The sequence below is a fragment of the Chroicocephalus ridibundus genome, chromosome 8 (genome assembly GCF_963924245.1).
Source record: "Chroicocephalus ridibundus chromosome 8, bChrRid1.1, whole genome shotgun sequence".
In the NCBI taxonomy this organism is placed as follows: domain Eukaryota; kingdom Metazoa; phylum Chordata; class Aves; order Charadriiformes; family Laridae; genus Chroicocephalus; species Chroicocephalus ridibundus.
In genome coordinates, this window is record NC_086291.1 from 13,842,520 (window position 1) to 13,866,593 (window position 24,074).

The 24,074-nt window shown below is 35.1% G+C and overlaps 1 protein-coding gene across 5 annotated transcripts in view; it reads right to left on the reverse strand.

Moving 5' to 3' along the window:
• USP33 (ubiquitin specific peptidase 33) overlaps positions 1-24,074 on the reverse strand; it is a 42,277-nt gene that overhangs the window by 11,096 nt on the left and 7,107 nt on the right. For 3 of the 5 annotated variants that reach the window (XR_010072368.1, XM_063345163.1, XM_063345160.1), the window contains exons 3-18: positions 23,773-23,826; positions 20,733-20,795; positions 18,100-18,252; positions 15,750-15,849; positions 13,267-13,336; positions 12,160-12,273; positions 11,311-11,389; positions 8,840-9,260; positions 8,292-8,417; positions 6,628-6,740; positions 5,079-5,251; positions 4,873-4,976; positions 4,264-4,297; positions 3,394-3,439; positions 2,486-2,666; positions 1,079-1,205 (exon numbers count right to left, since the gene is read on the reverse strand). Coding sequence is in view for 4 of the 5 variants with exons in the window: in XM_063345163.1 (XP_063201233.1) it covers positions 1,079-1,205; positions 2,486-2,666; positions 3,394-3,439; positions 4,264-4,297; positions 4,873-4,976; positions 5,079-5,251; positions 6,628-6,740; positions 8,292-8,417; positions 8,840-9,260; positions 11,311-11,389; positions 12,160-12,273; positions 13,267-13,336; positions 15,750-15,849; positions 18,100-18,252; positions 20,733-20,795; positions 23,773-23,826 (1,958 nt within the window). In the remaining variant the exon portion in view is untranslated. The remainder of the gene's footprint in view (positions 1-1,078; positions 1,206-2,485; positions 2,667-3,393; positions 3,440-4,263; positions 4,298-4,872; positions 4,977-5,078; positions 5,252-6,627; positions 6,741-8,291; positions 8,418-8,839; positions 9,261-11,310; positions 11,390-12,159; positions 12,274-13,266; positions 13,337-15,749; positions 15,850-18,099; positions 18,253-20,732; positions 20,796-23,772; positions 23,827-24,074) is intronic. The other 2 variants (XM_063345162.1, XM_063345161.1) reach the window with 2 other exon arrangements.

The following is a 24,074-nucleotide window of genomic DNA, read 5'->3' on the forward strand; positions in this document are numbered from 1 at the left end:
AAAAACAGACGCTATGAACCCAATTAAAACACATTACCTGCTTAAATTCAGGTTAAAATTATTTAACAAAAATCTTAAAAGTCTGAAAATGAAATTCAAGTAGGTAAGTTTACTTTCTAGCTGTAACTTAAACATGCATACATATCCCCAGTAAGATGTTCTTTCAGCACATTTTAGAAAGCTATTTTGTGTGTGTGGTAGTATTTTGTGGGCGTATTCTTTTTCAAAACCAAATTTTATGAAGGCTATTCTTTTATTATTTATTTTAATATATTTGCCCACAATCAGGTACAGTGTTCTTTCTTGGTAATACAGCATGACTTCCACATTCCTTTTAGAAGACCTACTGAATCAGACTCACAGGCTTAGCTCAGACAGTGGCAGGTACAAGTGCTCCTAATGAAACTTAAAACATTCTCCGAACACATCTCATTTCTTGTGCAACTCTGACACAGTCTATTTCACCATCAACTTTTAGTGGAAATTTGATCTTAGTACCAGAAATTTAGAACTTGAAAATTAAGTTGCTTTTATTATTTCAAGTACAAAAATTCCTTAGACTGAAGGTGATAACATGACTTCTCGTCTTTCATTTCAACTTTCAGGAAAAGACCGGCCTACAAATTCCCTGAAATTAAATTACAACACAGTAAAATCTCTGTTGTTCCACATCCCATCTGCTAAAGACTTTGCACAATTCCCTTTAGAGCTCTAACAGTTAAAAGTCTGTGTGCAAAACCTCCCCTTGTGCAGAATTCCTTTCCTCTAATTGAAAACCAGGTAATTGGTGGATAGTTCTAACAATTGCTTAAAGTTCTCTTTCTAGTCATCTTACTATGCTTTATTTATGCAGATTTAATTTTAATTTCAAGTTCCATACATGTTTTAGCAGTGACAGAGCAAGTGTTAAGGACATAACCAAAGGATTAAGTCTCTCTCCAGCATAGGCTTATCTGGTTAGTCAAATTCTTCCATTACAGTTCTTGTGGGGCAGCTAATTTCTGAAAGCTGCCCAACTGCTTAAAAGTTATTTACACACCTGATTTACATGAGTATGATCATACTTTTAATTTCTTACCTGTAGAAGAGAACATAGGCTTCTGCATTTTGCACTGTGGATTCTGACACTTCCGTGACACTCTGGTCATCAAATTCATACCACAAATTATTTAAATTGTTGCGACAATAAGCTATATAATGTCCACCTAGAGTGTTAGAAGCAAGAGTTATTAAAAAGCGTTCAGAGCTGCCCATTTTACTCTGCAATACACGAAAAGGAATTAAGTCCAAAAAAAGCAAATGGAAGAAACATTAAATCATTAGCAGACACAACCTGGATATTAACTTTTCTCAAACTCAGGATCAGCTAGTGGAAAGTTGGACACCACTTTCAGCATATTCTTGTTGTTTAACGCACTCCTGAAGCATGCTATTCAAATCAAAGTAAGATTGTCTGAAAAATTTACCCTCATCACTTTTCACAATGGACTCTCTTCAAATCTTTGTATGTTTATAGTAGAAATTAGCATAGATATGTAATGGCTACATGATATCAAGACCATACTTAACTGTATTTTGAAGACTAGTCATAACATATTTTAAATTATTACTATTTTTGAATACATATTCAACTGCCAATAATTAAGGACTCAAGTATCTACTAAACTGATTACAAGAAGCAAGCACTAGAAGGAAGATGAAAAAGCATACAGAAAAAACGTAAACAACTTAATCTAAACAATGGATACCTCAAGTCTGAGGAGTATGAGGGGGTGGATAACTTCCATAAAAACCTATGAAGTTTTTGACTTCAAACTTTTCTCTCCTATTTTCCAAATCTTATAGATACTGAAAGCACCTGGGCAGAAGCTTGATGTATAGCAGCAAGAAGTTTATTCAGCTACTCATCACTACCCATAAATAGCAGTTACTGCCTGTTTTGGGGTTAATTGTCAGCGATCATCCAAGGGAATATCTTTTTACAAAATTACTGGCATCTTTGTGGTGCTGTGTGAACTCTTTCCAAAAAAGTACGGCATACGTAGCATCAAAACCTTAGACAAACATCAGCTGTGTAGAACAGCTGATCATCTGGTCATCTGCTGGCATGTAACTTTTATACAATACATGCCAGCAGTACATTTATGCATTTTACATACATATATACATATAAATTTATACATTTATAAAGTACATTTATACTGTTCACTTTCAATAGTGCATACAGGTTTTTTACTTAATATTCCAGGATCTGTTAATTTTTTTCCACCTACAATTTTATTTAGGTATGCCATACAATTTCAAAGACGTGTCAGCTCTTTAAGAGCAAGCTTTCTTACAGATCAAAGTAAAAATCACAGCATTTATCTTTCACACTGTAAGTACCAATGCTTCATCTAGTTACCCTTCAGTATATTGATATCATCCTTAAGCAAAGTGCTGATATGAACATTAACTGCAAAGACAAAATCAACTGCGTACTTACTGCTGGCAGTTCCATGATGGCAGATGACAGACAGGAGATCATATGTCACTATTTGAGCGGGACTGTCCTTCGCAAGGAAAGGCTGCAGATCAAGGCCTTCCAAAGGAAAGGATACATGGGTCCCAATTTTTGTGGAAAACATAAGTTCATGTCTAAATCTTTTGAGATGAATGCACAGTATCTGTAAGAAGGATCGACAGATTTACTCAAGAACTATACATGCTACTATTTCATATTTAATAACTACACCGTGCATGCCATCTTTTCCTTTTATCATTCCAAAAGGATCACTTTCTCTATGGCCAGAGGAACTATCGCAAGCTCTGTGTTCTACAGGTATTTTTTTTTTTTTAAATCAATTGCAGCTCAAGGTGTTAGAAATGAATTTGTAATTATCAAAGACTTATCTTACTGACAATATAAAAAAAAAAAAGCAGTCCTGAACAGTTACTAACACTGATGCAGCAATAAACGACATACCTTTTCTCTTCCTCAATGCACCTATTGCACAATCTTGTCACGAGGGACATTTATTTCTGATTATTGCAGCCATCAACTCGTGTTTTGAAGTGTAAGACTGGATGACTTTTAAAACAGAAGCTTACAAGTATTACTTACAGAAAAGCTTTCCAGTCTGGCTGTGGTATTTAATTCTATGATCTACAGTATAAATAAGTTCTGCAGGCTGACGGTAACAACCCTGAAAAACTCCATTCTTCTAACTTTACTTTTCATGTACAAGGTTCACTTTCTTACAGCACGAATAATCAAACGTTGCTCACATTCTTAAATGCCAATATGAAGATACGCTTTCACCATATAAACAGTTTACTCCATGCAACTCATTAGTCTTACCACATTCCTAATCATGCAGAAAAAGTGCTTTAAAGTGCATGTAGTAACAGTACCTCAGGAAATTTTTGCACTTTGCAGAATTTCACTCCATTTCTTAACCTAAGCAAAGAAAAGGAAAAAAAAAACCCACAAATGAAACAACCATTACTTAGTTCTGAAAAGGTTTTAGTTTATTGTGCTAGATCAGCAAAAGTCTAAGCTGAACATTACATTTAGTAAACCCAAAATATTTCTGGAATGTAGACTAGACACGGAGTAGCCAAAACGATACAAACAATGACGCTTCAGAAGAGAAGACAATCTGTACTGCTGAAAAATTCAAAGCAGCAAGTACAGATAATCAAGTTCCATCTAGCTAACAGTTTCTCTTAGCATAAAGGAAAGAACTTCAAGCTTCATGAAAAAAGAAAAAACAACTAAGTTTATTTTTAAGAAGTTGCCTACAGCAGATCACCAGTTATATAGCAAGGAACAACACTTTTTCCATAAAGGGCTTTGAGCAGTCTTCAGACCGCTTCCCTTTTTGGTTTGTTAAATAAATATACTACAGCTTTAAATATTATTTTTAACACACTGAAGTGACCTACTGTGTATCAACAAAAACCTGATAGTAATATAGGGGGCTGAAAGCTTTTATTTTATCAAAAAAAAACAATTTTGAGAGGTCTAAAATTGTAAGGAACATGAAAAAGAATTAAGCACATTTGGTTTGCAATATGGTACGGTGAGTCAGTGCTTCGAGTCAGTGCTTCTTGACTCCTGCCCCTTTGTAACACTAAATTTCTGACAGCCAGAACACAAGGTAGTATCAAAAGATTAATAGTACTGCAACATATTCAACAGAAATAAATGTCTCTTGACTAACAGAAGCCTTAAAGCACTTAAATTAAGACAAGTTAAAACAAAGGTAAAAGACAGCTTACTTTTTACACCTTCCACAGCTGTACATGTTATCACCTGCAAATATCGGGGAGAAGAAAAACAGCCCTTATTCTCTAAATCCAAATAGTTATCCTTCAAGTGCATACATTTGATATATAAAGGTTTCAAGGGAATTTATCTTTAGGTTGCATTCAATATTTAACAGTCATAAGAGTGTTGACATCGCAACTAAATAGAAAGGTTCTTCGGTTTTATGCTTTCAACTATGAAGCAGTACAGCATAATTTCAAGAGATGATGCTATATAATTTAAAAGGGAAGTAAACTACTAAATCCAAATTAAGGTTATGAGAATGAGTATTAATATAGTGGTTTTTTAAAATTTTTACGAACCTTCAGTTGATACCATTTCATTAAACCAAATTCAGATTTACTTGACATTTCTAAAACAGCTTTCACAGGCATTTCTTGCCTCAGATATTCAGTTGAGTGAGAAGCTTACCTTTTTGAAATGAATGATCCCGTAAGAGCAAGGAATCACTGTATTACAGTCTAACAGGTGGCCTTTGCTTAATTGCATGAAGCTAAGAAGATATTAATCATCTTAAAAAAAAACCCAGAAGAAACATGTTCATGTAATTAACCTCTTACCCTTGAGCTCATCTCTGGCGAAAAAGGCAGCAAGACAATCTTGTAAGGTTACAACTGGACCCCAAAACCAGCTAGGAACACATGAGACAACAAACCTGAAACATCATTGACAGAAAAGAAAGAAAACCAACAAGTGTTCTGCCAGAAGAGCAGAAACTGGCATTTCAAAATAGACAAATAAATAAAACAAGGTAAATATTATTTACCTTTTGAAATATTCCATAAAAAAAGCTATCCATCCCTGGGGGGCATACGCTTCTCCACATGACCCTGCCTTGACTAGAGATGTCTGATGACTTGCAGAATGGAGTTTAGCAAGATCTTCCTTACCTGGAATAGGCAAGGACAGATCCTGAAAGGTCTCCAGGGTTACAGACAGCTAAAGAAGAAAACAAAGGAAACAAAATAGAGTTAAGCTTGAAGGAAATAGCAATTAAATTGAATTCTGTAGAGTTCACCAGTTAACCACTAAGTCCCTGTATAGTTGAAAATTCCACTAGATAGCAAATTAATTACAAATAAGGAGATGTAAGAATTCATTTTCTAAAAAAAGAGTAAGAAAAAATAACATTTTAGAGTGAACTTGCACATTGTTATCACTGAAATATTTTTTTAAAGTCATTATTAATTATTTGTCTTCCTACTAGTCATACAAAGAACTATGATTTTTGCCTCAGGCTCCTTGTTATACAAGCTAGTTTCAGAAAGCTTCAGCCCATGGTTTTAATGGTATTTTAGTTTAACATAATCTTGACCTGATGTAACTGGACCCACTGCAAAAGAGACACAGCTGTGCATTTTCTTTCTCCCATGCTAGATTTAGTGATCACATAGTCCCAGGGTAAAAAAAAAAAAAAAAAAAAAAAAAAAAAAAAATAAATCAAGCAAACTTTAAGAATTCTTATTTGTTGTTTGAACTTGCTCACTAGATTACCCTGAGGTCTCGGTATTCTTAGATCTAGAGCAAGGGAAGCAGTAAGGGCATGCAACTGCATCAGGGTTAGATTTAAACTTTATGTTGAGAAATCTGTCCCCAGTGCAAAGATTTGGATATCCAACATTTGACACTATTGCTTTGAAGCTAAGGTAGTACGCTAGGCATGTTTAGATAATTGACTGTTGTTTTTTTTTTTTTTAAATGATCTCGTGTACTGTTCCAAGTAATTCTAGGAGAAAATAGTACAGAAAAAAAATTAACTTTTCCTATATCACACCACATCTTGCAGTAGAGGACAACTTCATAAACCAGCTAATGACTCATATAACCTGTAAAAGTGTCTTACCTGGATTTTTTGAAAGACATGAATATTCTTAGCCTCAATCTACCTGATAAGACTGTTATAGCAGTATGGTTAGTCTGTCACTTTTCTTTGTACCTACATTATGTACCTGAGAACTTACGACAGTAGCAGGTATTTAGAACACTACTAGAAACTAATCATAGCTAAGTGAAGTGGAAGAGCAAGCCTCTTTCTCCATCCTTGCTGTAAATCGATTCTCAAAATGTTATTTTTTTAGCTCTGAGTAAATACCCAGCTCAATGACAGCAAACTAGTCTAAACATGAAGTGCTGGTAGTAGCTGCTATTATTATTATTAAAGTGAACAAGTACAAAACAATCTAACCTTCTGAGGAGATCTGCCACAGAAGAACGAAGTTACCAGAGAATGACTGTATTTGTAAAACTGTAAGTATTTGTATTGGGGAAAAAGCCCAGAGCTCTATTAAAAGCTAGAACTTCCCCTGCTTACTCACCCGATCGCAAGTCAAGCACTGTACAGAGCTTATTATAGTCCCATCAAATATATCAGAGATAACACTCCTGTACTTCTTGCGCTTCTTCCTTTTTGGTGATGATACAGTTGAAACTATAAAATGACAAAAATAAAACGTTGAAAGTAAATCAAGATACAGTGGATTCTGATTTCCTTCAACTTTATGTAACATAATTGGAGATCACACATATTTAGGATTAAATTACAAGCCAGGCCCCGTTTTTTGTTTACTAAATATTTCTTAGAAATTACACAACCAGATTGCTGTTAGTACCAGGCAATTCATGCAGGTTTCTCAAGCAGTTTATGCGGGACAAACAGCAGAAAATTTTGCCTGTGTTTGGGTAAAACTCTCAACAGCCAGTCTTGAAATCTACAGCCTACTGCTACGAGAGTCGCCTTGGCAGGAATCCCCCAAGGTAAAAACTTAAAAAGGCACATTCTAGCTGATGTTTATTTTGATCACATCTTTCCAGGAAGTTTAACCATGTTGGGCTGAAGAGTTCATACACAAGCTTATTGTGTCACAACACATATGACGGTAGGTTGAAGTAGACTAAATTTACTATTAAGAGTCCAGCCTAGCAGCAGCTTCTTTAAAAAAAAAAAAAAAAAAAAGTAAACATGTGCTCCCCACCCAAATCCACTACTACTTAGGTAAACACACCAGAACAGTCCCTTGGGCTCTACAGATTACTGAAACGGTAGGCTAAAATGAAGACCACAAAACCTCTCCTGGAGTCAGTATATTACCCAAGAGACCACTCAAGTGTCTTGTAGGAGTCGAAGGCAAGCTCTGCCAAAATGCTGATAGCCAGTAACAAGCCAGGCAGTGAAACATGGAAATAATTACAGTGAGAAGGAAACTGAATTACTCCAATAAATCTTTCATATAGAACACGACCTCCCAAGGCTCCTTTGTTCATAGAGAGTTTGCCCATAAGCAAGTACTTTTGCCTCTTTACAGTCCAGCAGTATTATATATTGTCCCTGTATCATCATGTGCCTAGAAAGATGTCTAAAATAATAGTAAAGTCTGAATTTAAAAGTACTTCCAGCAGAAAGAACAGCCATTAGAAGTAATCTGAAAAACCTTTTTTCCACAACGCATCAGATGTATTTTATATATCGTGGACACAAACTGCCTCATACAGCCTTTTGCCCAAAATTCTCCAAGGTTTCTTTCAAACACTTATTTTGACGCTAAACTGCTTTAAGATGGTTCTAAAGTATTCATTTATCAGCCATGTGGAGGATGTGCTGTATTTATCCACACTAACAAACAGCAGGAAGAAATGGAAAACACTGACAAGCAGGGGCATCTTAGAACTGTGGCACCCAACAGACGCTACACGCTTTTGGCAAGGGGGAAACAGCAGAGAAGAAGGGAATAGGTGTGTTGTAATTAGGTATTAGCCGCCCAGATGCAAGTCCTAGCACACTAAGGAATTCCCATAGCATTATGGGGAATTAAATGGGACTTCTATGTCCAGCTTATCTAGTGTTCCCTCTCCCCACTGGGGATAAGGGATTAAGAAAAAAACAACCCTAAGAACAATACTGCACTGCTACGCCAGAAACAACAAAATGAAAACTAATACAGAGCAATTCAGCACCAGGAGGAAGAAAATAAAGGGCCTGTACCTTTTTTGTGGACTGGTGCCACTGAAGAGCATGATGAGAATGATTTTGGAGGACTGCTTGATAAGCCATTTGATAATGGCGTCTGGGCTGCAGACACATCATTCATGTGGACATCACTGATGTACTCTGCAATTAATATTTGCATTATTTAATAAATTCTATCAAAAAAATGTACTGCAGAATGAACAGACACAATCGTTATGTAATTTATTTAACCACACTGTCAGGTCACTGGACATTCAAGAATGAAGCACCATTTCAGTTCACATACCTTTAAGTTAAGAACAAAACCAAAAAACCCCATTCTTCTGGGTAATCTGAAACCTTAACCAGAACGTATCTTTAGTTTTTCAAGGAAATTCAAACTGAATTTATGACACCTAAACTAAAAAAATACATTAAGAAAGTGCGTTGTTTACAAGTGAATCCACCAACCCAACCCTATTTGACCTATACCTCCCTACTGTATTCCACAACTCATTTCCACTCGCACAGATATTCTGGCTAAGAATTTTGACTATTTCAATTGCACATTAGTAATATATTACCTGAGAATCTGCTGTGTATCTGTACTTTGACAGTTCCTTGATTATTTAAAAATTCAGTGGTCTCTGAAGCAGTGTTTGTGTCTTTTTCCAAGTCTTCCATAGAATTTGCTCGTTTAAGCTTGTTGCTTGATATTTTTTCTTTCTGCCAGTCTTTGGATGTCATTGAGTTGTTATCATCATCCTGAATTAACATGGTTGTCTCTGCAGGATCCTCTAAGACAGGTTTGAAAATAGTGTCATTTTCTGTTTTATCACAGGTACCACAGGATTCACAAGGCTGAAAGCCTACATCTGACTGGCTCTTGTCTTCTTCCATACTCTCTTCAACACTCATAGGCTGGGCATCTTCCAGTTCTACAACTGGTTCTTTAAGTTCTTCATGAAGCAAATCCATTAGACAGCGCAAAAATTCTTGTGCATCCTAGGATTTTAAACAAGTTTTCCAGTGTTATTCCACTGTATTTGGAAGATATTAAAGTTACATCAGCAAAAGATACAGATAACTAAAATAAAAGCTACAGCTGGCTGTTTAAAGAAGTATAATGTAAGTTCCTCTGTTCCAGGTTTAATGTTCAAAAGAAGTTTCATTTCCAGACCACATATTTGTTTCCTGCATCCATTTCTTGCATGTCATAAGTAATCCTGTAAAAGTTTCCTGCAAAACACTTCAATTCCTAAAAAGCTTATGTCAACAACTTTAACAAAACTACTGCCACAGCCTACATGAATGATAAATGTAACAAGCAACTACCAACAGTGCGGTCAGATTCCAGTTCTGCTGGTAATGGAATGTTTTACGGACAGTTTTTTAAAACCTTAGGCAGCACCTTCAGCAAAGCAACCAGAGACTTGCTTTCGCTGGGCATGAAAGCACTTTAATAAAAAGTATGATGATGTACTTAGTCCATCTTTCCAATTGCATCATACTGTCAAAAAGATTTTAACTCTTCTTCTCAAGCCTGGACAAGATTCCTTAACTGTCAGTGTTTCCACAAAGAGCTGTCAAGTATTACTACAAGTCTAATCCGTGTTTGGAAGTATCTTAAAAGCCACCAAATTTCAACAATCAACACAGCAGCTTGATTCCTGGCAATAGAGAACATCTAATAAAGCAAGCATGGAAGAAAACAATAGCCTCTTCTTGGCAACTATTACTGCTTCTATTTTCTTCTATTTTCCTTTTTGTATTTTGGTTGTTCATAATAGTAATTTTTGCTGCGCAACATTCCCATCCATCATAGCAATTACTTATTAAGCTTATAACTGCTGACTAGAAAACATTCTTTTTCTTAAAAACTACAACTACCAGATTCAAGTTTTGGGTAATGAAAAAAAAAAAAAAAATTAATATGCCTATTTGCTGGTAACCGTTTAAAAAAAAAAAAAAAAGGACGACTCAATCCTTGAGACACAGATTAACTGATAAACATTCTTAATTGAGCAAAAGAATTCCTTTTTCTCCCTGAATATTGGACACGGCTGCCCAACTGGCTGCACAATCGGCAAGGCTGGGCAAGAGGAGAGTGCTGGTCATGAAAGACCTGCTTTGTTTTAATTGTTGCCATGAAAACTACTAAACATACAACTGAAGTGTGATCCAGGCAGAACCTAAAAAAGTTCTCATTAAGCGTTGCTCTGCATGGAAAAAGACGTTCTCATCAGTGTTCAAAGCTATGAGAACCAAGTTTCCATACAGTTTCCTTTTGGTTATCAAGACTGATTTTCTACTTTTCCAGAAATTCATGTGGCTCTTAAGAAATTCATGAGTAAATTAAAAAAAAATTCAGATTACTATGTAAAAATTTACTTTACAGCTACATGCAGGATTAGAACATCAAAATGTGCGTTCTATTCCTCCACTCCACAAATCTGAAACATGCTAACTGAAACAGCAAAATTCCTTTGAATAACAGCAGAGTCCTGGAAGATATTAGTAAGCTTTTCTAATTACAGGGCTTAAAATTTTCATCTAGCTCAAAAGCTTTTAATACAGTACTGCAAACTGTATGAATGCAGCAAGATACTGCATGACGGATCAACTGAAGAACGCCTTTATTATATAGTAATCCGTGACTATTTAACAAGTTATCAACTTACAGTTCCCACCACACTGCTTACAAAAGACACAGCAGTGGGTTTTTCTTTCCAAGATACTAAATGACAATTGGGTACTGCGTATTTAATTTTTTTAAAAACGTAACTGGTAGATAAACATATAAAAATCTATTATGTTCTTTTTCATTTTTGAACACCTTTATTTTGTTTTCTGGGACTGCTCAAATATTAGCAGGATTACTTCACACAAAGGAAAAGTTTTAGATACGCATTATTTCAGTTTTCCTGAAAAAAGGGAAAAGCAGTTATTCTCAGAAGTTGAGAATATAGGAAGCATGGTATCCTAAGCATTACGTTTAAAAATAAGAGATAACTTTATGGCTTAGGCAGATTTAAAAAACATCAGAAAATTTTACCTGTTGGGAGTAGCCTCGAAACGTTGGATTAACAGTTTTAATTCCTTGAAATAAACCAGTAGGAACAACAGAACCAGGCCTAAAGAAAAAAAAAGAAAGAAGTTTTACATATATAAATATGCACAAAAAAGCAAGCACTGAAGTGGAATTTTCTATTTTTACTGGGATCATAATTTATCTGCAACTGAACTATAATACATCTAACACCAATAATATTAAGCTTAACCAATATTGGTAATTGAATAATATTGGTACTGAATTATTAACTATACTTTTTTTAAAAAAAAATCTGTCATCCAACAGAAACAGAGACTGTATCAGGCCTTTTATGCCACATTTCTTGTAAAAGAATCAGATGACAAATCAGACACACTCTTGGCACTATGCACAATTACTATTTCTTCACCTTTGTACTTATATTTTGAAGTATTTTCTTAATGGAGATAACAGAAATTCCATATAAGGAAATAACAGAAATTGATAAACATTGGTACAGAATGAAGGACAAAGAGAGGATGAAGTAGTTAAACATTTTAGATGTATTTCTGGCACATACAAAGTTATTTTTAAAAGTTTAATGCTACTTTGTATAGTGTTTATCATCTATTTCTTGTCAGATCTTGCTTACTACGATTTACATCAATTATTTGTCCTATCTTTGGTAGGTACTGAGAAGAACAGGTTATAAGGACTATTTAAATCCTGCAAGCTAATCTTTCCTGCCTTAATTTATAAGGGTAATTCTGTCATACATACAAAATAAAAACTAGAAACCTAGGACAGATTAATGCATCCTTCATGGCGGTGGAGTTTATTTATAATCATTTCATCACCAAAATGATGCAATACCTGCTTTTGTGCCAGAGTTCTGTCATCAGCTTGAGGTAACTTTTACAAATTGCCGGTTTCTTATCTGTTCGGGCTAAGCCTCCACAATCAAGAAAAAAGTGCGTCAAAGGCGGGCTGATTAAAAAGAAGAAAATAGTATTTTTTTTCAGGTTGTTAAAATACAACAGGAAATCTGCATTTCATACAAGATTATTTGAAAAAAAAAAAAAAACAACCAAAAAATACTATTATGTAATTGAACAATTTCATCTCCTACATCCTTAAATGCCGCAACCAGACATTTCCCAGTAGGACAACTTTGGCAGTACAGAAACACCGCTCCTCAAACGTGTTCTGCCATTTGTTAAAGCACCAGAATTGTCTAACAGGATTCAAATTCAAGTCAATTCCTACTAGCCATCACAGAAGCACACATGTACCACTACAGCAACAATCACCGAAAGCCTAGTCCATAAATAGCATCTTAAACAAATCTTCTTTTCTCTAGAATCCAATAGCGCCACATGATGTTTGTAGGTAAATCATTTCTACTTAAATGATTATTTATCTCTTTACTTCATGCAGCGTTGCCAACTCACATACTCTCTCACTTCTCTCCCTTTAACCCCCCTTTATCTCTTCAACTTCTGTAGATTTCTCCTTCAAGAACTTGTCTGGTATCCCCATGGAGTGAGAAGACTTTTTATTCTAGCTACACCTAGGATGATTTAGCATAGCGTGTCCCAGATGTATTGTTTGTAAGGACCTTTTGATCTTAACATGCCTCTCCTTTTTAATTAGGGTTTATTCCTACGTATTTCCTTTGATTTCTTCTGCAGCAGAAAGAAACCCAACTCACAAATTTAATAGCTTTTATCAGATTTTCTTCTAGTTTCTAGAGCTGCATATATTTAGGAAACAGAATGAAACAGGGGAAAATATGAGTAACCCACATATCAGAATAGTTTTTTTCCTATCAGTAACACAATTGCTTGTCGTATATAAGACTGAGATTTACAGAAACATGCCTTCTTCCATGGTAGTGCAACCCTTCAAAAGCCTTAAGGTATCTTGAGAAAATGCATGTATAAGCAAATATAAAATTACATTTACAACCATTTTCCTTACCAATTGGAAAGAGCTTGTAAAGCTGCATTCATGTAACAAGTGTTTCCAATATTTTTTAATCCTGTTAGACCTGAAAGACAGAATGAATATTCAGTAAATCTGTTAATCCAATACAAGACATATTAAGGAAAATTTTTCCTAGAAAATACGTACTAATTAAAATACTTGTGTAACACTTCTGATGCCAAATTGTAACTAAAAGAAACATAAGACTCCTAAAGGAATACTAATCTAACTAGAAGAAGTAATTAAGTGTTTTTATTTTGGCTGACTATTACACTTCAGACAAGTAGAGCGTATTTCGTCTTACTAACTTTTGATGTTTTATGTCAGCTGCAGATTTTGTTTATCAATATCTAAGTTTTACTTGAACTTAATGAATTACCTGTTCAGTTAAACTGATGTTCTGCTGCATTCGCAACTGTTAACAGTATTACCAAAAGCTTCTCAAGGAAGATTTCATTCTTCTATCTCAAGTTCACGCTAGTAGTCAGATTATACTAAACATTCAAAACCTACTCAGCATGTGATTATCCCAGAATCAGAATTATAGTTACCTATGATCAGTTGTCTTCTATGCCAAATACATACCCTTATTTTTATACACAGACTGCTCAGTTGAGACTTCCCCACAGTTTATTTTCAAGCTCAGATTGTTTACTTTCTTTTTCCTTACACATAAAAGTTACAATTAACACATAGTTTTACAGTGATTATGGAGTCATGAAAAATGCTCTCTAAATATTTGAAGTGAGGCTATTTAAACAACTCATAATTATCATATGATCTCAATTTTAAAAAATAATCTGATACACTTGCTATTCATAGCTACTAGTGTTAAATTAATGAAGTAATTAATTTCAAAATAAAATTGCTTTTGTGTGAGAAAACAGTAACATTTATAAGCAAAGAATCAATAAGACTGGAAAATTTAAAATATTCAGCAGTCAACACCATAGTGTCTATGTAATCCTTGAAGTATAGGAAGTACCCTGATCATTGTAGTCTGTGGCAGAAAAATAAAATTTACTAAGAAAATCCTTTTACATCTGAAAAACAGTTTGGTTATTTCAGTTGAATTTTCTAATACACAGAACTTCATTTTTAAGTTTTAAAAGATCCTTCTATGTGTCTGAATGGAAATACAGTCCTGCTTCCCACATGTGAACCTGCATTCTGCCCTTCTAATTTCTGCTACAAAAGAGACGGTCATTTTTACTGCAATTGGAAACAGTCATAAGATTTTTTTAATATTTTTTATTTTATTTTTTTAACAGCACATGTATCAGGAAGATACTCTCACTGCAGTTTTCCAGGCTGCAGTGTCACAAGTAATGTTTTTGAATAGACTTCTCTTGTAAAGACATATTCTAATGTTTGCTTCATCGAAAGCATTTCAAAAGAAATTTTAACAAAGCTAAAATGGAGCTAAAGAAGGTTTTTTCCTTTAAATTTGAGAAGTGTATTAACACAGTCACATTAGTATTACTGGGAACTTTAATGCAATTCTACATTCCCCAAAATATTAGTAGGCAAGAAGATAGAGAAATACACATTGTTAGGAGAAACTAATGGGAATAAAACACATGGTTTAATGATTTAAAGGCAGATGGCAAATTAGTGGGGTGGTGACATATCCAGAAAGACCGTGCCAGACAACAGAAGGGGCAAAGTAGATTTTTTTGGCCAACGCTAGCAGACTTAGGAGAGAGAAAGCTGGTAGTAGATGAGTAAAGGAGAAATGAGATCCTTAAACTAGAATAGCTCTTTTATCACAGATGGAAAACAAACTGCCTTGACATATGCATTGGCATCTCAAAAACTATAGTTTAACAATCTGTTGGTCAGATTTTCCTGAGAAAATGGCAGGTAGAAATATTTTCTTCACTAACAAATACAAATATCCTTTTCTAAAATGATCAACACAAATTTGAGACTCATAAGAAATAATATTAATTATGTTCGCTTATGAAAGGAGAAATTAAGGCTTCACTGTCTGGGGTTTCATCCACTGTCATTTTCATCTTTACAACAGTTTAATATTAAACTATATCCATTACTGAAACAGAGAAAACAAAAAAAAACCAGAAAACCCATACTGGGATACTACAGGCTCAGATACCCAAAATGCAGGAAAGCATTCAAATCAGGAACATTTTAAGACAGGAGAAAACATAAGAACAGATTTTATTAAAAACTACTTCTACCAGAATGGCTAAAACAGCAGCTACACTAAACATTACTCCAACATGCTTTCTTATTTCACGGCTACTTGCACAGGTGCACATTTACCACTGCAGCCTCTGCTCTGAAGGTAAGTAAAGACTGATGCAATAAAGGTGAAAATAAAAAATAAAGATCTTAGTTGGAGCAGAATAGGAACAGTTCCACTTAGAAGAGAACCAGTAGGTAGCTGGAGAACAGACTTGGAGACATACACATGTAGTAAAGGGCAATAAAGCACTAGATTTTGCTTTTATTACCTCTAGTCTTTAACTCATCTTCTTCCACTTCTATATCTAAGTCATCAAATACAGCTGCTAGCGGAATCTTCAGGGTGGGATTACTAGGTATTTTGAAATCCTTATAAGGAGAAAAAGAAAAAAGCATATTTACTTGTATTTATCAATTTTCCTCTTAATTAAGCTTATGTATAATTTCACCATCAAGTCTAGGAACTGAAAATTACGTGAATGCATTTCGAAATCTCACTGCATATGAAGTGAGAATAATAGGATTCCACAGCTACCCTGATAAAGTTTACTAAGAAAAACCCCACATTTTTGTTTTCAGATTAGCAGTGACAACATTGCATGATTTTATGACAACAGCTGAAGAATCAAAGCAAAGCAATTTATAGCATTTCTTTCCCTTGGATAACAAACAGTAAGCCGGCACTGAAAAGCTAACACAGTAGTCATCACATAAAAGTTAGTGAATATGTTTTTGATACGCCACCAGATGGCTCACTACATTTAAAGACGACAAATTAAACTGTTGGAAGCAAAATGCACAGAGACACAAAGTATTAGGCAGGCAGACATTTATTGAATGACAAGCTCTTTTTGTGAGCATATAAATAAAAATTCTAAAAAGTCTGTCGAACATTTTGTTTAAGTTCTACTGATTTCCCTGTATATTATACACATTTCCCTGGAAGATTAAAACAGGTTAAGTATAATAGAACAGAAGTTCAGAAATCTAAACCCAGCTTTATATCAAGACAACAGAAATTTTTTAAAAATATTCCAACTGATTTGGAATCAGTTCTAATTGAACTGATGGCATTTTACGAGAAAATGGTCAGATTATGTTCATATTAAATACTAAACTGTGAAGTGAAAATATTAAAGGATATTTCCTCTCTATATACATTGAAAAATTGCCCATCTTTCTGTCCAACCTGTGCGTCACGATATCTCTTCCATAGCTCTATGCCTCAAGAAAAACAATTTTAGAAATATTCTTGTCAGTACTTGTCAGTTTTAACTGAGTTACCTGTCATTTTTATGTAAGTACATTAAATATGAAGTAAAGAAATAACACCTTTTTTTTTTTCTCAGATACAGACATTATGCCAAACAATAACACTTAAGAAATTGCAGCATAACTTTCTCCAAGACAACACTCATCTAGAGAAGATATTATCAGAGCAAACAGTACCAATGCCAGTGAAGACTAATGTAACCAGGAAAACATAACAAAACAACAAATCAAACCTAAAGAAACCTTGTTGAAATTGCAGGAAAACAAGACAAGCAAACAGCATATTTCAAAATTCCCTATATAACATCTGCTTTGCTCATTTTTTCCCTTCTAATTTGTCTCCAATACTAGCAAATGCTTGTTTCTTTATCTTGCCCTTCAGCTACTGTGTTAATTGTTAATAAATGTGAAGTTAGGAACAGCTAAGCACTTTTATAAAGGCTTGTCTTTGATGCTGTAATCATATCAAATGCTACCATCTCAAGCCTGTGTTTTACTCAACTAATATCAACTTCCCAGATACTGACCATATTTCTCTCCTCGGCATATTTATACTCTGGCAATCCTAGCTGCCAAAGAACACTAATAGCATTCTCCTGATTTCTAGTCTGATACATATTTTTCCACATGAATCTAACACAATATATTTATCATTCTACACCAAAATTACACATATATATAGAATATAGGCAGGTTACTACTGCCTTCTTAGTAAACTCTAGTACAGTAGTTATATTCGTAACTATTCAGGAATGTTTGTGCGTATACCACTCCACTAGAAAAATTTTGCCACACACACATACTCAAAAATCAAGATCTTTTCAGTCATTTATCAAAACTGAAAACTAGACATGTTTAAACCTCAGAAACTAAGCTGTAGGAATCCTCTTAAGTGTCTTATATTACCAGGTGAATAAGGTAAAAAATTAGCATGTATTTCTCTAAAAGTACTGTGCTTAAAAGGCATTCTGTTGCTCCCTGTAAGTTAGCCAGCAATTACTGTAATGAGTTTTTTAAGTACCATTTTCAAGAGCTGACAGAATGGGGAAGCACAGATGAACTATTCCAATTTTGTAACCTTAAATTTAACCCTGTATTTTTTTGGTACCTTACAGTTTATTGTAGATTACAAACAATTAGACAATACAATGAAAAAAGCATTCTTCGGAAGTATGCAGTACACAGAGACAGTACAGAGAAGCTGGGTAATGTCTTTATAAAGATAGAGAGAAATTAATAGAAAGTTCAGCAACACGAAAAGAGGAAAAGTCAGTTTCTCATTTGAGAGAAGACACAATGTTTACTGTAAAGCTACAGCTGCCTTTTTCTCATTGGGTTAAGAAATACCTGCACACTATTTTCTTGCGCTTGGTGAGACAGTCTTGCATTTGGTAGTGGAGAATGAGATCCTAATTTTCTATCCAGGAATACTTCCTTACTACAGGCATAACACCAAACACGGAGTGTAGTAAGGTTGACAGTTAGACAGTGTTTTGTCTCCTAAAACAGAACAAAAACCAAAACTGTGATTCAGAAATGTGGAATAATTAAGTACTGCAATATGCAAGCTACAACAGAAATATTAAAATTCTAGATCTTTCAATAATTAAACAAATATGTGTGTTAGAATATTAAAAAAATAGCAATTCTATTACTGAAATTTTAGCACAAACTTATCCAACACTCATTTTTAGTACAAGTCACACAAATTACCAACAAGGTACAATCAGAATCTAAGCCACTGTCATATCTTACATGCCTCTGTGTGATTACAAAAATAAGAGGAAAGCCTGTTGTCAGAAGTGTTACAATTCAGAACAAACACATTTTCAAGGAATGGAAATGATCATAATGGCAGCCAACTCCTCTACCGTAAGGGCAGTGTTTATTTCTACTGGTTTGCTGCAGGAAATTCAAGCTATTCAGCAATCAATCAGAAGAGTACGACAAGATTTGTAGTTCAGTTACATTAAGAGGTGCTCATATCAAAACAAGCATTCTAGACTCAATTAGTTCTCTTGTTGACAGCTTCATACTGTGAAGCAATATAAAAATTTGACAGATGGAGAATATTTTTACTGTTCTAATACTCATCTTTTTTTTTTTTTAACCTCTTCGCTTACAGTAAGCTTGTGTACATAGTTGCCATCATCCTCCAAATATTTCCACCAATCCTTTCTGTATTTCTTCCTTTTATGTCAGCAGCAGCCAGGTTTATAGACAATGAAGGATTTACTAGAAATTAGGAAAATACCACAACTGCTGCAGGATGCCAAAGTTTCTCCTCCCCTCATTTAATAAGGCCTTGTACAAGAACAATGTTTTTCATATAAAATGTAGGCTACAATTTCATTAAGTAGCCCTCTCCTTACTAAAAAACATCAGAAACAGATTACGTTAATCTCTCAGACAATTTTAAGCATGAGAATATACTTGGTTCTGCAGCTTCAGCTGCATAAATAATTACAAGTCTCCAGAGCAACAGCTTATTCATTTTCTTGAAGTGGACACAACAAGCATGATTATTTGCAGTACAGGGAGCTTTGCTTGTGGAAACTGAAGTAAGCAGAAATAAACATATTCATGTCAACCTTGTTTCTCTCATTTTACTGAGATTTTTGCTGAGAAAAAAATCCACAAGAGGGCTTACTATCCATAAATTAAAATTAAGTAACAAGAAAATCAAGACAAGGATGTCCCTGACAGCAAGCAAACTATCCATTCCCTTTCTTTTACCTGGCCATACATAACATTGCTAAAACAGCACGTAAATCAGGAATAAACAACTGTAGAAAGCCAAGAGGTATAAAATTGTAGGGAAGAAATTCAGGAACCATCAGTTCCCCAGTTGCACTACAAGCAGCTCATTTATATATGTACATATTACAAAGACTTTAGAACTGTGATTTAGCTTAAATAGCTGGCAAAAAAAAATTGTATTTATATAGATTTATATAAACATGCTAACAATTGGTATAAACATGCACTCTTCTCAAGGCCCTGGTTCAAAAAAAAAAGTTAGGAGTGGTGGTAAAATGCAGTCATAAAATATACTTCTTGTAAAACCCTTGTATATACTATTTGTTCATTTTAATATTCACTGGGGGGGGGTTAGCATTTTTAAGGACCAAAAATTGTTTATATGTATTTTCTGACAGACAAACTGTAAACCAGTGGCAAGAATTTCATTTAATTGGAAAATCAGCAATTCTGAAGCGACATGTTAACAAAACTGCCATCCCTCTGTCTCCAGTATATTTGTTAGGGCAGAACGATGTATCCCATTGGCTTCACTTTGGCAAGTGTGCACAGAACAGACAGTGAATTTAAGACCCAAACAGATGCACTCAAGCTGTCCAACCCTGCCAGAACTCGGCATGCTGGGGAACATATTGCACACACTCCACTGCTCCTACCAAGCTGGATCCAAAATCAGGACATAGCAGGAAAGGATATACTCATCTAAGTCTACAGGTTCTTCATCTGTAGGTGCTGCAACAGGGAGCACAATGCAGAAACAAAGCACCTGTTTCTGGTAATTTACACTTCCTATCTTACACCTGTTCAGCTCTCATCTTCATTAACCCAACTTCTATCCCCTTAACCATCAGGCAGACAAAATCCTAAAGAGTTAGACTGAAGTAGTGAAGTACTACACATAAGCTGAAGTACTTCAGATGTCTTTTGTCCATACATCTTGAAAATCATCAGTAATTGTTGTGCTTTTTTTAATTTTCACCATGTTCTTTTAAGGAGCACAATAATGTCAGAATTACATACATAATTATGCAGCTGCACAAAGACTGTAAACTCATACTCCGAAATTAACAAGACCTGCTTCTATAGATGAAAAACAATCATAGCTAATCAAACTTCCAAACAGTTACGCTAACACAGGTTCTTAACTTCACTGAGTAAAAAAAGTTCTCTCATTCTACTTCACTGCTTCGAGTAACTGTATTGCTAGCACATACACATACCTGGGAATGGGTGGTACTGTGATCAACGTGGGATTCACCACAGCCAACATATGTACATCTGTTCTGTTGAGCAAGATATAAAGAAGTACACAGAATTAAACAGTGGTGTCAAACAGGTTTACGGAATAGGAACATACTGTCAGTCTCTTTAAAATTCACTCAAATTTCAAACTTGCAGAGTCCTACACAAACAGAGAGACGTGCACAATAAATGTTAAAATAAATACCACCTAAAGCAAATAAGGATGCTGCAAGATTTAACTCAACTCCTCTCACTGGTAGGCAGTGTTAGACATTAAATGTGTTTGGAATATAATATTTTTGGCCATTCTGATATATTTGTTCAGATTAAGGTCAACATGTATTTTTTACAATTCATGATTTGGAAGAGATTGTTACAGAAGATATAACATTATCCCAATGTCTAAAATACTGAATTGCAACAGACTCAAAACATGACACATTTATTAAAAAAATGCCTGTATGCCCCTATCTGCAGTGCCTATTTATCAGAGTATTACTTCAAAATGAATTCGTTTTTTCACCTTTAAATAAGAGTTTCCAGCACTGTATGGTTAAGTACTTACTACATTCTAGTATAACATGCAAAATAATTGTTGATTTTAATTGTGCTAATTGCAAAACATATTTGTCTGAGTGTGGAATCTTGCAGCTGACAATCTTCAAGCAATTTTCATTAATTCTTCATTTGCACGAGTCAAGACAATCACACCAGAGGGTACAGCATGTTATCTGTATAACTCTCTAAGCAAGTTAATTTATACAATTAAATAGCAGCTGAACACAGTCAATTTTCTGTATTAAATAATCACAGATATTAGTTAAGTTACAGATAGTTAACATGCTGGGATCTCACCAAGTTTTTCTACTGAAAAAGGTGAAGGCAAGATGTCAATTCATCCAAGAGGAGATATATCACAGCAGATCATTGCAGACGACACCAAGTTGGGCGGGAATGTTGATCTGCATGAGGGTAGGATGGCTCTACAGAGGGATCTGGACAGGCTGGATCAACGCGCCGAGGCCAATTGTATGAGATTCAACAAGGCAAACTGCCGGGTCCTGCACTTGCGTGACAACAACCCCATGCAGCACTACACACTTGGGGAAGAGTGGCTGGAAAGCTGCCTGGCAGAAAAGGACCTGGGGCTGTTGGCCAACAGCCAGCTGAATATGAGCCAGCAGTGTGCCCAGGTGGCTAAGGCAGCCAGTAGCATCCTGGCTTGTATCAGAAATAGTGCAGCCAGCAGGACTAGGGAAGCAATTGTCCCGCTGTAGTCGGCACTGGTGAGACCGCACCTCAAATACTGTGTTCAGTTTTGGGCCCCTCACTACAAGACAGACATTGAGGTGCTGGAGCAGGTCTAGAGAAGGGCAATGAAGCTGATGAAGGATCTCAAGCACAAGTCTTATGAGGAGCAGCTGAGGGAACTGGGGTGGTTTAAGCCTGGAGAAAAGGAGGCTGAGGGGGGACCTCACTGCTTTCTATAACAACACGAAAGGAGGTTGTAGCAAGGTGGGGGGCAGTCTCTTCTCCCAAATAACAAGTGATAAGAGGAAATGGCCTCAAGTTGCACCAGGGGAGGTTTAGATTGGATGTTAGGAAAAAATTTCTTCACCAAAAGGGATGTCAAGCATTGTGACAGGCTGCCCAGGGGAGTGGGTGAGTCGCCATCCCTGGAGGTATTTAAAAGATGGGTAGATGTGGTGCTGAGGGACATGGTTTAGTGGTAACTTGGCAGTGCTAGATTAACAGCTGGACTCTATGATCTTAAAGGTCTTTTCCAAACAAAACAATTCTATGACATTAAGTGTCCTACTGCAATTAGAAAACTCTCCTATGGAAACATTGGTATGAAATTAAGTTTTTCAGTAACAGTTTAAGAGCTCTAAGTGAGAAATAAAAAACGTGTTTCAAGCTTCACAGCATTTCCCCACCTGCCAGGCTGATGCACCCCTGAAAACCTCTTCCTACTCCCATGAGGGTTTTTATATTTAATTAAACTTCAAACCACCTAACAAGAAGACATTAAACACTGATTCTTTCCCCCTTCACTTATATCTCTTGCTGGATAGAGGGAGCAAAATAATCTCATCTTTTAACTGTTATCATAATCCACTTATATTATTAGGGAACTAATGAAGTAGATTTTTAAAATACTCATACATACACCTAAAGGCTGGCATCTCAGCCTAGGTATCTTCCTGACACAACTTACACAAATGTTGCCAAGAAATTAAGTCAGGCCTACAAAGTAAAATTTCAATCTCTGGGAACAGCTGTATGAAGAACTCATGAGACATATTAAAAATCAAATTAGCTACATACTTTTCCGTTGGTATCATAGATCAATCAGAAGCAATGTTTTCAGAACCTTTTTTTTTTTCTTTAAAATACACTGAAAAATATGGTTTTTGTAGACAGCAAGAAGGCGGCAAAAGCATATTTAAGCAAGAACTATACACAGGGTAAAGACTACAAAATTCATACAAGGTTTGAAGAATGTTTGTACAAGCTTCTACGAATTTCAAAATAAGTTTTTTATTATTAAGCAAAACAAAGAAAAAAGACAGAGTATGTTTTTTTATGCTGTAAAAAGTCTGCATTTATTGCTAGGTGTTACTGCTACAAATGCTAAGAGAGGCTTATAAAAAGTAACTTAATTCAGGAATAATATTTTTTTTTCAGATCTACAGATCTGGGGAAAAGATTAAAAAAAATAATCTCAAGAACTGAAAGAAATATCATAACTCAAAAAGAAACCTTCATATGCTAGCTTCTTATAAAAAAAAATCTCATTTCAAACACAGTATTTTTAAAGTATAAGAAATATGTACCTGATAGAGGGTAACTAACTTTAAAAAAAGAAAACTGCACAAGAGGCTTTGCTTTTAAATAATAACTTAAAGAAGCTAAAGAACTTGGTTACAGTTGTTTCTTCAAAAAAAAAAAATGCTACCGACTTTATCTACAGATTACTAGAAAAGGACCCTGCTATGGAACAACAGAACAACTTACCTCTAAGCATGCCCAAAGGTTGGGTCCTCTGACTTTACAGTCTTGACAAGTGCCCTATTAAAATTAACACACAAGCAAAGTATTATTTCATTTACTTTCACTAGTAAACCTCAAATTCAAGACAAAATGAGAAAAAAAATACTGTGAAGCTCAGTATCAGCCAAATAATTTTAAGACAAAAAAGAATGTGTTGATAACCAACTTAATTTTTGATTTGCTTCATATAATCTTAAGATCAGTATATTTTTCTAGTAAAACCTTGGATCTCTCTGAGATTTCATCTTAACCCAAAAACTGTTCTT